The sequence below is a fragment of the Pipistrellus kuhlii genome, unplaced genomic scaffold, assembly GCF_014108245.1.
Source record: "Pipistrellus kuhlii isolate mPipKuh1 unplaced genomic scaffold, mPipKuh1.p scaffold_m20_p_52, whole genome shotgun sequence".
Classification (NCBI taxonomy): Eukaryota; Metazoa; Chordata; class Mammalia; order Chiroptera; family Vespertilionidae; genus Pipistrellus; species Pipistrellus kuhlii.
The window spans coordinates 1,025,303-1,039,014 of record NW_023425554.1 but is presented as its reverse complement, the minus strand read 5'-3'; the positions used below and the strand labels follow the sequence as shown (position 1 = coordinate 1,039,014).

Below are 13,712 nucleotides of genomic sequence, written 5' to 3'. Positions count from 1 at the left end.
AGGGCGGGGCTCTCGTGAGATTGACAATAGCCTCAGCCATTAGTATGAGGCTGTCCTGAGAGAGACAGCTTCGTGGCCTAATAGACGTGAGGTCAGAGCTGGGCGTGAACCAATGCGGTCGGGAGGCGGGGCTCCGTTATACGTAGAAAGAGCCCGGGGGATTGTCACGGCAATCTCCGCGTCTGACGTGCGGGGCATCCGGCGGCGTCCTCAGGCACAGTGTACGCCGCTGCCATGAGCTACACAGGTGAGCCGGCAGGGCCGGGAGTCAGGCCCGGGTGGGTAGGGACGAGGACGTGCCAAGGCCGCGCCAGGCTCGCCCGCGCCTCCCCCGGGGCCGGGATACTGCTCTCTCTGCGGCCACAAAATGGCGCCGCGGACGGACGGGTCCTCTCAGGTTCGCGCCCCTCAGGCTTCGGCTCCTCGGGGCTCTGTGCTTGCACCTTCGCGCTCTGGCTCTCGGTCGCCTGAGATTTTGGCTTCCGTCGCCTGTGACTGCGGGCTCCGGCCTCGGGGCCCGAGGCCTTTTCTCCCACCGCCTCCGCCGCTAGCCTGGACTTTCCGGACCTCGTAGTCTCAGGTCGCCCTTTCCCAGGTTTCGGCCCTTCTGATCCGTCAGCGGGCTCGGCTGCCGTCGCCATTGCCTACGGCCCCCCAACCCCCCATGTTCAGTGTCCCTGAAAGATGTCGCAGCTCCTCTTGCCCCTTAACAGCCCCGGGCTGGGAGAGGCTCCGGGCCCGGGGCGAGCAGTAGATGTTTGGAAGGTTTGGACTGAGCAGGGTGCCTTGGGTCCTGAGGCCTGAGCCTTGCCTGGTATGGCTCCTTTCCAGGGTAATTCATTCGCCATCTGTCAGATTAATCGTGTCAGGTGCTGAATAGGCAACTGGAACACGGCAAGAATTCCTCCAGCAGTTATCGGGCGGGGCAGACCACAACAAGCAAACAAATGAACATGGACTGTATTCGGGGATGGTCAGCATGCTGAGGGAGTTGTTCTATTTATGTGGGGTGGTTGGAGACAGCTAAAGAGGTGACATTTGAGCAGAGGCCAGAAGAGAGTACGGGAATTAAGAATATCTGACCCAGGGGCTAGTTGCTGCTTGGCTCCTTAGAAGCTCTGCCAGGGAGAGGCCAGTGGGGCTTGAGCAAAGGGGAGGATGGATGATGAGATCCGACGGGGGGATGGAGGGGGGGGGGCTGTGATATGCTTGCATGGCAATTGTAAACCATCCGCGGATGAATTGAACAGCTGGGTTTGTCTTGGTAGTAATCACTGAGGCTGCTCAACCAGGAGCCATGGACCAGGCCTCCCCCTTTGAGGGGAGTATTAGGCTGAGCATGTGTGGTTGCCTGGTAACCAGCATTCTCCCGTGGAATGTTGGGGACTAAGAATGGAACCTGAGCCTCTAGGGCTCCTCTGTAGGCTGCTTTATGCTGGCCTGGCAAGGAGGCGTGGCCAAGGCCTCCCTCCTCTGGCTCCCAGGTCATGAGTTTGGCAAGAACCCCAAGCAGTCATCCCTTGGCCCAGTGGTTTTCAACCAGGGCTGATTCTACCCCCCCCCCCCCCAGGGGACATTTGGCAATATCTGGAGATACTTTTGGTTGTCTCGTCTGGTGGAACGGGGTGCTACTGTCATCCAGTGTATAGAGACCAGGAATGCCGCTAAACGTTGTGCAGTACACAAGATGGGCCCCCACCACAGAGCATCATCTGGCTTGGAAATCAGTGATGCCAGGATGGGGCGACCCTGTCCTAGCATTTCCGTAGCTTACCTGGCTCAGGAGGAAAGTCGTAGGGTTGTTACAGACATCACTGTAATCTTTTCCACCCAATCTTAGTGTGACCTGGAAGACAGTTCTGCGGTGGTTAGGGGCAAGCTGAAGAAACCAGAACATGAGTGATTAGGTGCTGTGGGGAACTTAAAAACGGAGCATTTATATTTGTAGACGAGGACACTGCGCTGGAGAGGTCACTAATGGCCACATCTGAATTTTAACTCCAGATCTTGTGGGCTCTAATTCTGTTGGAGTGGGTACTGAGCTAGTGAAGCTAATGACACGATTATTAATTTTTCCTTGGTCTTGATCAGCTGAAAACCACAAGAGCTTTGTTTTTCACTTTTAAAAAGCTGGCCACTAAAGTCAAAGGCATTTTAATCCTATCTCAGACAACTGTTTTGCCCTTAAGGAGAAGTTCTGGAGGCTTAAGCAAATGTTACCCCTCTTACTTAAAGAATGTGATTAAAATAATTTATCTTTCTGATAACTGGTCCAGCTTTTGAACTTAGTTTATGTGTGCTTGGGAAAGGAGTCTTCATCTCTGGCACTGAGAGGAAAGATGGAAGTAATGGAAACATTGGGTAAAAACATCCAGCATCAGGTCTTCAATGATACCACATTTTTAATAGGAACCTTTATTATCTCACAGTTACTGTGTGTGAGGAATACACAGATAGCTTAGCCGGATGGTTCTGGCTTGGGATCTCTCATGAGGTTACATTTTTTATGGTAGCCTGGACTGCAGTCATCTCAAGGCCTGACTGGTGCTGAAGGACTCACCTCCAGGGCGACTTAAACTCTCGTGGCTGATTAGGTTGATGCTGACTATTGGTTCCTCACCAGGTGGACCTCTCCTCAATCCTACTAAAGAGTCCCCACAACATGGTGGCTAGTTTTCCCTTGAGTGAATGATCTACGGGCGAACAAGACCTAGGTCTCAGAAGTCATATTCAGTCATTTTTGCAAAATTCTAGCTTGAGAGGACATTCCACAACCTCCACCAGGATGTGGGCACCAAGTAATTAAATGCATTATTTCTGTGCCAAGTGGGGTAAAGAAAGACCATAACTGCCCTCACAGGTCATTTTTTCCCCAAGTGAGTGTTGTACCCCATTTGAGGAGAACACTTGGTTTGCAGACCTTTTTGGATTGTGGGATTGCAGGGTAAGGGATCTTGGCCTGTCTCTTTTGTTGGCTGTGGTGAGGACAAAATGAAATAATGCAGGGAAAGCTCTTAGCACCCTTAGGGTAAAATACTTGCTGCTATTGCTGTTATCTTTGTTGCTGGGGTCTTTAAGAGATGAACTTTAAGAGAAACCATCAACAAATAATGTGAATGCTCACCCCAGAAGGGCACTTAATGTATGCTTTTGTTATCGGGGTGCTGGTTTTTATTTTTAGGTCATGAGTTGGCTCTGATGGGAGTAGGCAAATGTTGCCTCTTATGGTATCTGTCATAATTTCAGTGCTATGGGTAAATCATTAAAACATTTTTTCAACCTGGTTTTAAAGATAGTATTAGGACTCATCATAGTCTGTTACAATAAGCATTTAAGAGCAGTATTTCTGGTGGATATTAAAGTTTTCCTTGCTTGGTACTAATTTATTTTAAGGTGTGAAATAATTTGAGAGTTGAGAAAATAGGAAATAATATGTATATTATATGTAATATTTGTTCCATGTAAACATGTTATAACCCAAGTAATTACATTTAAGAGGTAATTGTAACATGTACATTTTTATTAGAAAACTAAAAATACAAAACAGTTTTGGTTTTAGATTTGGGGGAAGGAGAGGGGTATTATTTGTCTAAGTGTTGTTTAAAAATAACGCTGTCCTTGTTTGAATTGAAGGTGGTTCACCTGCAATAATCAGTGGTTAGAATTTTTTTGTTTCTTTTTAAAATATATTTCTTTATTGATTTCAGAGAGGAAGGGAGAGGGGGAGAGAGAAACGTCAAAGATTAGAGAGAATCATTGGTCGGCTGCCTCCTGCATGCCCCCACTGGGGATCGAACCCACAACCTAGGCATGTGCCCTTGGCTGGAATTGAACCTGAGACCCTTCAGTCCACAGGCTGACGCTCTATCCAACTGAGCCAAGCTGGCCAGGGCTGTGGTTAGATGTTTGATTCAAGTATTTTTCTCATTTAGCTGAATGGTAATTTGGGTACTCATTTGAGTTACTGGTTTAAAGTATTTGAAAATTTTTATCCAATTCTTTTGGTGTAGCAAGTTAAACATAGCCTGCCTTTCCATTGGTTAATATGTTCTGGGGTATAATTAAAGTGTTCAGAAGCTACAGTTTATGCTTTCCAATGAGGGTCAGGCCTACCAGTCTATACTAAATGGTAGTTTTTAGGTCATTGTCAAATGGCTTGTTTGGGGAAATTAACCATGCTGTGCATATGTTTAGGCTTTGTCCAGGGATCTGAAACCACTTTGCAGTCAACGTTCTCAGACACCAGTGTTCAGCCCACCTGTGATTATGGTAAGTGAGGGCCCCTGGGAACCAGAGGGTGAGTGCTCTGCCTTCTCCTAGTACCAGAGCAGTCCAGTGTCTTGTTAGTTGCCTTTGACCTTGATGTCTCCCTGTCTTGCTTTTCTAAATCCAAACTTTTATAAAATGGTGAGGTGGGGTGTTAAGAGTAGCTGGCACTCCCCTCTTGGAGGCAATTATGGGAGAGATGTCTGTGTTATTGAACAAGTCGGAAATCTTGGGGCTAGAAATGGTTGGTTCCTTTGACCCTTTAACTTTCTGTTAGAAGTCTGTGACAAACCTCTGGCTTCAGAAAATCTTGAGGGTCCGGAAGGGAAGTGGTTAATTAAAGTCAAAAGGATCAGAATGAACAGAAACCAAGCCATTAACTTAGCCCCCACGTAGTGTATGGGTCCACTCTGCCAGAGAGGCTGCCTGTCTGAATTTGGTGACTCAGGCCATTTCAAGCCAGGCAGTACCTTACGTGTATGGTTGAGGGAAAAATCTCTGATTGACTTCTCAAATGTGGACAGACACACTAAACGTAATTCAGAAGTAGTCAGCCATCAGGGTCCATAGATATTCAGTCAGCATGCTTCGGCATTTGTAACTACAGATAAAGCTGGGCTTTCCCTATAGAGTTCTCTGAGCAAGAACAATCTTTGGAATTAGTAAGGATGAAGTCTTGGTTGCTGAGATGGGTAGTTTGTTTTACTACTAAGGTCTGGGGAAAGACTGAGCTTATATGGTGACATTCCCTCGGGAGTCACTGAGTAAATGGACATAAGTAAGCTACCTGAAGTATTAACAGCTAGTCCCTGCAGGAGAGAGAGAGACTTAAAATGTTTTGAAATTGAGTAAGGAGTTAGGTATTTCCTAAATGAGGAAGAACTTGGTTTGCATGGCTTCCCTCTCCTGCCCTCCTTGCCTCACTCCTTTTACCCAAACATAGTACCAAATTGCACATCTTTTTTGAATTGTTTTCCCTCTGGTTTACATATTCTGGGTATAAGCATTTTATAAGATGTGCCATTTGCAAATATTTTCTCTAAAATTGTGGCTTGTCTCTTTATGCTCCTGTCAGTGTTTTTTGAAGAATACAAGTTCTTCATTTTGATGAAGTCCAAGTTATCAGTCTTTAATAGATTGTGATTTGGGGTTACAAGAAATTTATGGTATCTAAGAAATTTATGCCAAACCCAATGTTACAAATATTTCCTTCTAAGTTTTTTCTTTTTTTAAATGTTTTTATTTTAGAGAGGGGAGAGAGAGATATAAACATCGTTGTGAGAGAGAACATCAATGATTACATTCCGTATGTACCCTGACCAGGGATTGAACCTGAAACCTGGGCATGTGCTTTGATCGGAATTGAACGGGCACCTTTCAGTGCACAGTATGGCAAACAACTGAGCCACACTAGGTTTGTGTGGTTTTTTTTTTGTTTTTTTAAGAGAGGGAGGAAGATCCTCGCTGGTTTGGCTCAGTGGATAGTGTTGGCCTGCAGACTAAAAGGTCCCAGGTTCCATTCCAGTCAAGGGCACATGCTCGGGTTGCAAGCTCAATCCCTAGTAGGGGGCATGCAAGGAGGTTCATCATTGATGGTTCTATTTCTCTCTCCCCTCTCCCTTCCTCTCTGAAATCAATAAAAATATATTTAACCAAAAAGAGAGAGGGGGGAAGAGAGAGAGAGAGAGAGAGAGAGAGAGAGAGAGAGAGAGAGAGAGAGAGAGAGAAAGGGAGGGAGGAAGGAAGGAAGGAAGGAAGGGAGAGAGAGAGAGAGAAGGAAAACATCAATATGAGAAAGACACATTTATCAATTGCCTCCTAAACACGTCCTAACCAGGAATTGAACCTGCAACTTAGGTATGTGCCCTTGACTGTGAATCAAACCCACGACCTTCTGGTGCATGGGATTATGCTCCAACCAACAAACCCATGCTGTGCAGAGCCCTAAGTTTTCTTTTAAAGTGCTTCATAGTTTTATGTTTCTTTATTGTTGAAAGTATTACATATGTCCCCTCTCTTTCCCCCATTCTCCCCTTCTATCCTGTCCCCACTCCCCATGGCTATTTGGTGTCTTTTTTGGTTCCATGTAAATTTTTGGAATATTTGTTATAGATCTGAGAAATATGCTGTTGGTATTTTAATAAGGATTGCATTGAATCTGTAGATTGCCTTGGGCAGTATGAACATTAATGATGTTAATTCTACCAATCCGTGAACATGGTATATTCTCCCATGTGTTTATATTGTCCTCTACCTCTTTTTTCAACCTCGTGTAGTTTTCCAAATACAAGTTTAACTTCCTTGGTTAAGTTTATTCCTAACTGTCTTAATTTTTTTGTTGCAATGGTAAGTAGAATTGTTTGTTGAGTTTCTCATTAGTGGTGTATAAAAAAGCCATCAATTTTTGGGTGTTAATTTTGTATCCTGCTATATTGTCAAATTCATTTATTAAATCTAGTAGCTTTTTAGTGGAGTCGTAGGATTTTCTATGTACAATATCATGTCATCTGCAAATAATGAGATCTTTACTTCCTTCTTTTCAATTTGGATGGCTTTTATTTCTTCTTGTTTGATTGCTATGGCTAGGACTTCGAGTACTGTGTTCATAAGAGTGGTGAAAGGGGACATCCTGTCTTGTTTTTTAGGGAAATGGTTTTAGTTTTTGCCCATTGAGTATGAAATTCACTGTAGGTTTGTCATATATGGCTTTTATTATGTATTATTGTCGATCTCCCTTAAAGCCCTCTAGAAGTTTTTTATATATTTAGGTGCTCCTATATTGGGTACATATATATTTACCAGGGTTATATTCTCTTGTTGGATTGATCTGTTTAGTATTATGTAGTGACCTTTATTATCTCTTGTGATGGCCTTCATTTTGAAGTGTATTTTGTCAGATGAGTATTGCCACCCCAGCTTTGACTATGTATTAGGTAGATCTGCTATGCATCCCAATCTCTAGTGTAGGACAATGTCAGATGTTGTTTCTGACTAATTAGATCAGGCAAAGACTGAACGTCTCCAGAGACCCACCTCTGCTAGCAGACTGTGTTCAGCCTTGAGTAGCCTCCCATAATTTTATGTTTTCCATTTATTTTGTGATCCATTTTGAATTAATATTTCTATAAGGTGTGCAGTTTAGCTGAAGATTGTTTTTTATGTTTGTTGAAAATCAATTGAACATATATGTGTGGGTCTGTAACTGAAGTCTAATTCTGCTCCGTTGATTTGTATGTCTAAATTTCCTCCAATACCAAACTGTCTTGTTTACTGTATAGTATGTCTTGTTTTTCCAGAATTGACTTGGATATTTTATTTTATTTGCTTTTGCATATACATTTTAGGGTCAGTTTATCCATTTTTATAAAAATACCTGGTGAGATTTTGGGTGGATGGTCTTGAATCTATGTATTAGTTTGGGAGAATTAACATCTTAACAATATTAGGAATCCAAGATGGCTGCTCGGGTAGGCAACTAGCCGCAGCCGCACACAACAATTTCAACAAAATACAACTAAAATATAAAATGGACATTACCCAGAACTAGAGGAAAGTTGACTGGAAATTCTACAACAAGAAGCAAGGAGAAAACCAGAAGGAAGCGCGGAGGAGCTGTAAAAGCCCAAGGTACGGAGACACACGGTGCTCGCGGAGAGGACAGAGCTGGAGAGGAGGGAGGCCGAGTGCCTGGCTGGCGGTCCCAAGCGGGAAGGAGAGAAAAGCTCCGACTGTGCTGGGCCCAGCTCCAACTGCTCTGAACCCCAATTCTAGGCCAGACCCCGGGGACCCAGGCTCATACATAGGATAGGGAGCCGGGCTGTAAGGCTGGACTCCGGGGAAGCAGCGAAAGGAGGTTCCGGATGCGCGCACTGCGCGCAGAGAAGGGCTGGCCGGCTGTGCCGCGGGATTGCCCTGACGGGAAGGAGACAGGGGCTCCAGACTGCTCTGAACGCCACCTCCAATCCCACTACCAACTGAACTGAACCCCAATACCGACTCATTGGGGGAGAGCATAGACAGTTTGGCAGCAGGCGAAAATCGAGGGAACCTTTCTCTCAGAGGCGCTCACAACAAGTACTGAAGGACCCTGAGTCTCAGGAGTCGCAGAGGGCGGGGCTGACGGAAGCCAAGGCTGTAGGCTCCACCCTGAAACCCCGCCCCATCAGGAAAGCTGCCTGTGAAAATGCCTAAACCAAATAGATCACAAATGAAAGAAATGGAGGACAAAAAGCGACTGGATATAGAGTTCAAAACCACACTTATAAGGTTGTTCAAGAATCTCCTAGAAAAGGCCGATAAAATAAACAAGACCTATGAGGATATGAAAAGGGATCAACTAGAAATAATAAGGGATCAACAAGAAATAAAGAATACATTGTCTGAAATAAAAAATATTTTATGGAGTCCTAAAAACAGAATGGAAGATCGCAAGAATCAAGTCAAAGATTTGGAACATAAAGAGCCAGAAGACACTCCTCTGCAGACACAAGAAGGCCAGAGAATCCAGAAAGTTGAAGATAATGTAAGAAACCTCTGGGACAACTTCAAGCGAACCAACATCAGAATTATGGGGGTCCCAGAAGATGAGAGAGAGCAAGATATCGAAAACATACTGAAAGAAATAGTGACAGAAAACTTTCCCCACCTGGTGAAAGAATTAGACTTACAAGTCCAGGAAGCGCACAGAACTCCAAACAAAAGGAATCCAAAGAGGACCACACCAAGACAAATCATAATTAAGATTCCAAGAGCAAAAGACAAAGAGAGAATACTAAAAGAAGCAAGAGCAAAGCAGGTAGTTACCTATAAAGGAGCACCTATACGATTGTCAGCTGATTTCTCAACAGAAACCATGCAGGCCAGAGGGGAATGGCAAGAAATATTCAAGGTGATGAATAGCAAGAACCTACAGCCAAAGATAATCTATCCAGCAAAGCTATCACTCAGATTCAAAGGTCAGATAAAGAGCTTCACTAATAAAAAAAAGCTAAAGGAGTTCATCACCACCAAACCAGAATTATATGAATTGCTGAAGGGGGTTCTTTCAGAAGAGAAAGTAAATAAAGATAAAAATTATGAACAACAAATACATAACTATCAACAAGTGAATCTAAAAACCAAGGAAACTAAAAAAAAAAAAAATCTGAGGAACAATATTAACTGTTGAATATAATAGAATCAGAGGTATGGAAGGGGAGTGAACTGTTTATTCTTGGGGAAAAGGGGAGAGGGGGATGTGGGAAGAGACTGAACATAAACTGTGCACCTATGGATGAGGACAATGGGGGGTGGGGAAAGGGCAGAGGGTGGGGTGAGAAGGGGGGGGAAAGGAACATTTGTAATAATATGAACAATAAAAATTTATTTTAAAAAAAACAACAACAATATTAAATTTTCTGATCCTTAATACTCCATTTATTTAAATCTTAGATTTCTTTCATTAGTGTTTTGTAGTTTCTAACACAGAGATCCTTCACATATTTTGTTATGTTTACACTTAAGTATTTCTTAGGGCTAAGGTAAGTAGTGGTTTTAAAATTTTCAGTTATTCATTGCTTAAATGTAGAAATTGGGTATTTTATTTTATTTTTGGTATATTGCCTGTAGTAAACCTTGTAAAGTTTACTTATTCTAGTAACTTGTAGATTGCTTGAGAATTTTAAAATGTAGATAATGTTGTGAAAGTATGGGGGAGAGTTTTATTTTTCCTTCTAACTTAAATTGCAAGAATAGTGTAACAACGTTTAAATAACATTTTGAGAAACAGTCAACCATTTAATGTTTAATGTTTTTCAGCGTACCTATCTTAGGTAATTGAATTATAGGTGGGTAGAATTATGTATCCTGCTTTATTTTATTTTATTACTGTAGTACATTTCCTTGTGCTACAAAAAGCTTAATAGATTTTTTGATGCCTATATGAGGTATTTCACTGAGTATTTGTTTTTGCTATGACCATCTCTTTTCTTTTCTTTTTTAAAATCCTTAACATTCCCTTTGTTAACAATGGTCTTAACCTTTCTGGAGATGAAAGTGAGTTTGGATGTTCTTTAGGGGGATGGGGGGAGTTGTCTCCAAATGCCATGGTGTAGACCCAGCTGGGGAGCCCATCAGTATGTCAGTTGCTCCAGGTGGAGCAATAGCATATAGAGAGTGCTTGTCCGAGCCCATCACAGCAGCCTGTGCTTGTGTTCACGGAGTCAGTATCCACTCCTGATTCCTTCACTTGTGCTTCCAAACTGTTCTGGTGGGTCTTCAGCAGCTGAACCAGAGGAGACCATATTTTAGCCTCACAAGCATAGCCCTGATGGGTCTGCCTTGACTCCCTGCTCCCAGTCCCATCTCCTTTTGTGAATAGTGTCCACTGTCCCTGGTGCAAACAGCCACATGGTTAGACTCTTATAGCTGCCAGGGGTAAGTGCATTTATTCCTTGTGTGCCTCTGCCAGCCTTTCTTCTTACCTGTCACTGCCCTTTATTACTCACTATTTAGCAGTGTCTCACTCCTTTAACATGCAGTGCCCGGGCCTGAACAGTGCCCAGATCTGCCAGTCTGCTCTGTGTGCTCAGGATGATAGATATTGAATAAACGAATGCATGAGAAGCCTTTCCTTTGGTTTTCTCAGATGAAGAGGATTTTTTCAGTCACTCAACTTTCTTGTAGTTCTGGATAATGTCCACTTTATATTTTAGTTGTATTTTTTGAAATTGTGTGAGGCTGCAGTTAGGCATTTACCTATGCAGCCATCTTGGTTTCCTCCAAGAGGATTTTTATTTGTAAGCTTTTTTATGTTCACATTCATTAAAGTCCCCCGCTGGTTTTTGATGCCTCCACATTCTGTTTGTGCACTGTATTGAGAAAGACCTCGACCTGTCCCTCATTTTCCCTGGTTCATCTTTTCAGCGTGTGTGTTCTTGCTCTGCGATGGCTGGATTCTGCCATTTATCATGCTGCCATCTCACTGAACTTTGGTCCTGCCCTGAAATGAGCTTGGCTTGTCTGCAGGGCAGAGAGAACCAGAAGTAGGAGATGACTCTGGGCATTCTCCAGAGACATTGGGAAGTTGGGTTGTCTGTTTTCATGGATTCCCCTGGGTAGGAAGTATGTCTGCTTCGTACTTTGTCAGTTCTAAGTGGCTTTGTGTTCCAGAAGGAATGAATTTTTCTCATGTACTACGATAAACTCCAGAGCATATTTAGTTTATATTCCAGATTGAAGTTGTGTCTTGTCCTTCCCTTGGCTGATGTGTTCCAGCACAACACGCTCACACAATTTAGGGGCTCAGTGGCCCTTCCTGTTAAGGCAGCCATTTGAAGGATTAGGGAGGTAAGTTTCTCTACTCCATCAGATGGCTTTGTTGTGCAATTTGAGTGACATGACTTCAGCGTGGATGTGCCTCGATGCTGAGCTTCTTATACAGCAGAATCTGTGTGAGGCACTGGAACCACTCTCCTCTAATTGGTGCTTAGCCAGGAGTGGTATAACCTTCTCATTTTGGCTCTCTAAGAGAGTATAGGAGCCAAATTCCTTATCTGAGAGTGTTCTGAAGGGGAGAATAGCAAAATGGTCAGATCCACAGAAGGTGGAGTACTAGGGCAGCAAGTGGCCTGGATCATTTATGTGGTTCTGTCAAGCTCCAGACTTCTCAGTTAAGGGCAGGTTTAGTCTCTTGCATCCAGTCAGATACTAGAAGTATTGTCTTCGTTTGTTCCTGAATTAAACTCTCATTACATTGTAAGATGTAATTATCCTTTTGCTCTTTGTAGGATATGGAACTTGGAACTCTGGGACAAACAGAGGCAAGTATCATTTCCATGATTGCTGTCTTCTCCCTTGGGATTGAACTGGTTGTATGTTTCTGCTGGGTGAGATGGGTGCCTTTGGGGGCTCTGGGCTGGCTGCTCCTTCACAGAAAGATCCCTTGGGTGATTAGTGTCCCCAGATTGACTGCATCAGAAAATGTCCTTGTTTCTGTGCTTGTTTCTGTCTCTGCCTCTCTTTTCCCTGTCCCAACCTCTCCTCACCCCCAAGCCATCTCTGTCTATCTCCTTCGTTACAGGCTACGATAACTATGGTTATGGCTATGGCTATGGCCAAGATAACACCACCAACTATGGGTATGGTATGGCCACTTCAAACTCTTGGGAAATGCCTAGCTCTGACACAAACGCAAACCCTAGTGCTGTGGGTAGCACCAGTGCTGATTCCGTTTTGTCCAGAATTAACCAGCGCTTAGATATGGTGCCGCACTTGGAGACAGACATGATACAAGGAGGCGTGTATGGCTCCGGTGGAGAAAGGTGAGTAGGTGCCTGCTTAGGGGCTGAGGCTCTGCGGGCGCGCCCCTGTCTGCTGCCTGCTGGCTTCTCCCTCGCAACTGCCTCCATGTCTGCTTCCTCCCTCCTTACTCTGTTCCTGGGGCTTTCTGCTGGGGTCCAGTGCATTGAGCATATCTGGCTTTGCTCCCCTACCTACTCCCTCCCCTACCGGCTTGTGGCCAATCTCTTCCCAGCTTGTAGGGGAAAGAACGTCTTTGGACCCAGCTGATTTTACTGTACCCTCCAGATGGCTCTTAGGAGCAGTGTTAAGTGGCCCTTCCTTTTAGAGACAACCATTTGAAGTTCGCACGAGACTGCATCCTACTCGCTGTCAGGGCAGGACATATGGGATTGAGAATGAAGTTAAATGAGCCTTTGGGGTTCACCACAGTAGACTGGGCCATCCCCACATAAAGAACAGGGCAGATGGACACTTCCTGGCCACTTTCCAGTACCTGACAGATGTGCACCTGTTGAGCCTCGGAAGCGGCCTACAAAGAACTGTCCCTGTCCTCATTACAGGTGGGGAACATTAGGCACAGCAGGTCACACCATTGCTTGAAGGTGTCCAGGAATAACTGGTGGAACTGGGCCTGGCACTCAGACTTGCCCTACTCCACAGCATCGTGCTATGGGTATTTGTTACTGTCTGAACTGGTGCTAGTCCAGGAGTTCTTGGGCCCTACCAGAGGCTTCAGTGAGGAGGGCACACATTTTTAGTATAAGGTGGAGTGGACTAGCCTAATGGCTCCAGCTGACAGATGGGGGAGAGCAGAAAGTAAGTAGGGGCCTTGCTGGGCACTGGTGGGGTCAAGTGAGAACTCCAGAGCCACTAGGAGGCAGAGGGACTTGCTTGCATGAGCTTTGTAACAAGTAAAAATGTGGGAGGAACCCCCAGGTACACCCCCTACCCTCAACAGCTATGGTACTTAGAGCTGAGGTTGTGTAGCACTAAACACTTCCTGTGCCTGAGACTGGGGGTAAGGGTGAGGGTGGGGGTGAGGGGGTATGGGCCTGTGGGGCTTTGGTTGCAGCCAAAGTTAGAATGGCTCTCTGCAGTGCCTTGTCAACTCCTGTGGAAGGTTTGGCCCATTGCTGTGTAGGGTCAGTGCCCTAACTGCCCCCATC

The 13,712-nt window shown here is 44.6% G+C and overlaps 1 protein-coding gene and 1 long non-coding RNA gene across 7 annotated transcripts in view; both read left to right on the top strand.

Annotated features, from left to right (window-relative positions):
• Positions 1-98: 98 nt before the first annotated feature.
• Positions 99-13,712, top strand: part of AKAP8L (A-kinase anchoring protein 8 like) — a 28,981-nt gene continuing 15,367 nt past the window's right edge. Inside the window, exons 1-5 of one of the 6 annotated variants that reach the window (XM_036415947.2) lie at positions 100-247; positions 4,195-4,269; positions 12,033-12,065; positions 12,326-12,383; positions 12,486-12,566. In XM_036415947.2, the coding sequence (XP_036271840.1) occupies positions 235-247; positions 4,195-4,269; positions 12,033-12,065; positions 12,326-12,383; positions 12,486-12,566 (260 nt within the window). In that variant the 5' untranslated portion in view covers positions 100-234. Of the gene's footprint in view, positions 248-4,188; positions 4,270-12,032; positions 12,066-12,325; positions 12,567-13,712 lie in introns of those variants that run through there. The other 5 variants (XM_036415951.2, XM_036415945.2, XM_036415949.2 and 2 more) reach the window with 5 other exon arrangements.
• Positions 1,910-2,364, top strand: LOC118706570. Its single transcript, XR_004984057.2, has 2 exons — positions 1,910-2,030; positions 2,108-2,364. It is a non-coding gene; the product is annotated as an uncharacterized LOC118706570 (long non-coding RNA).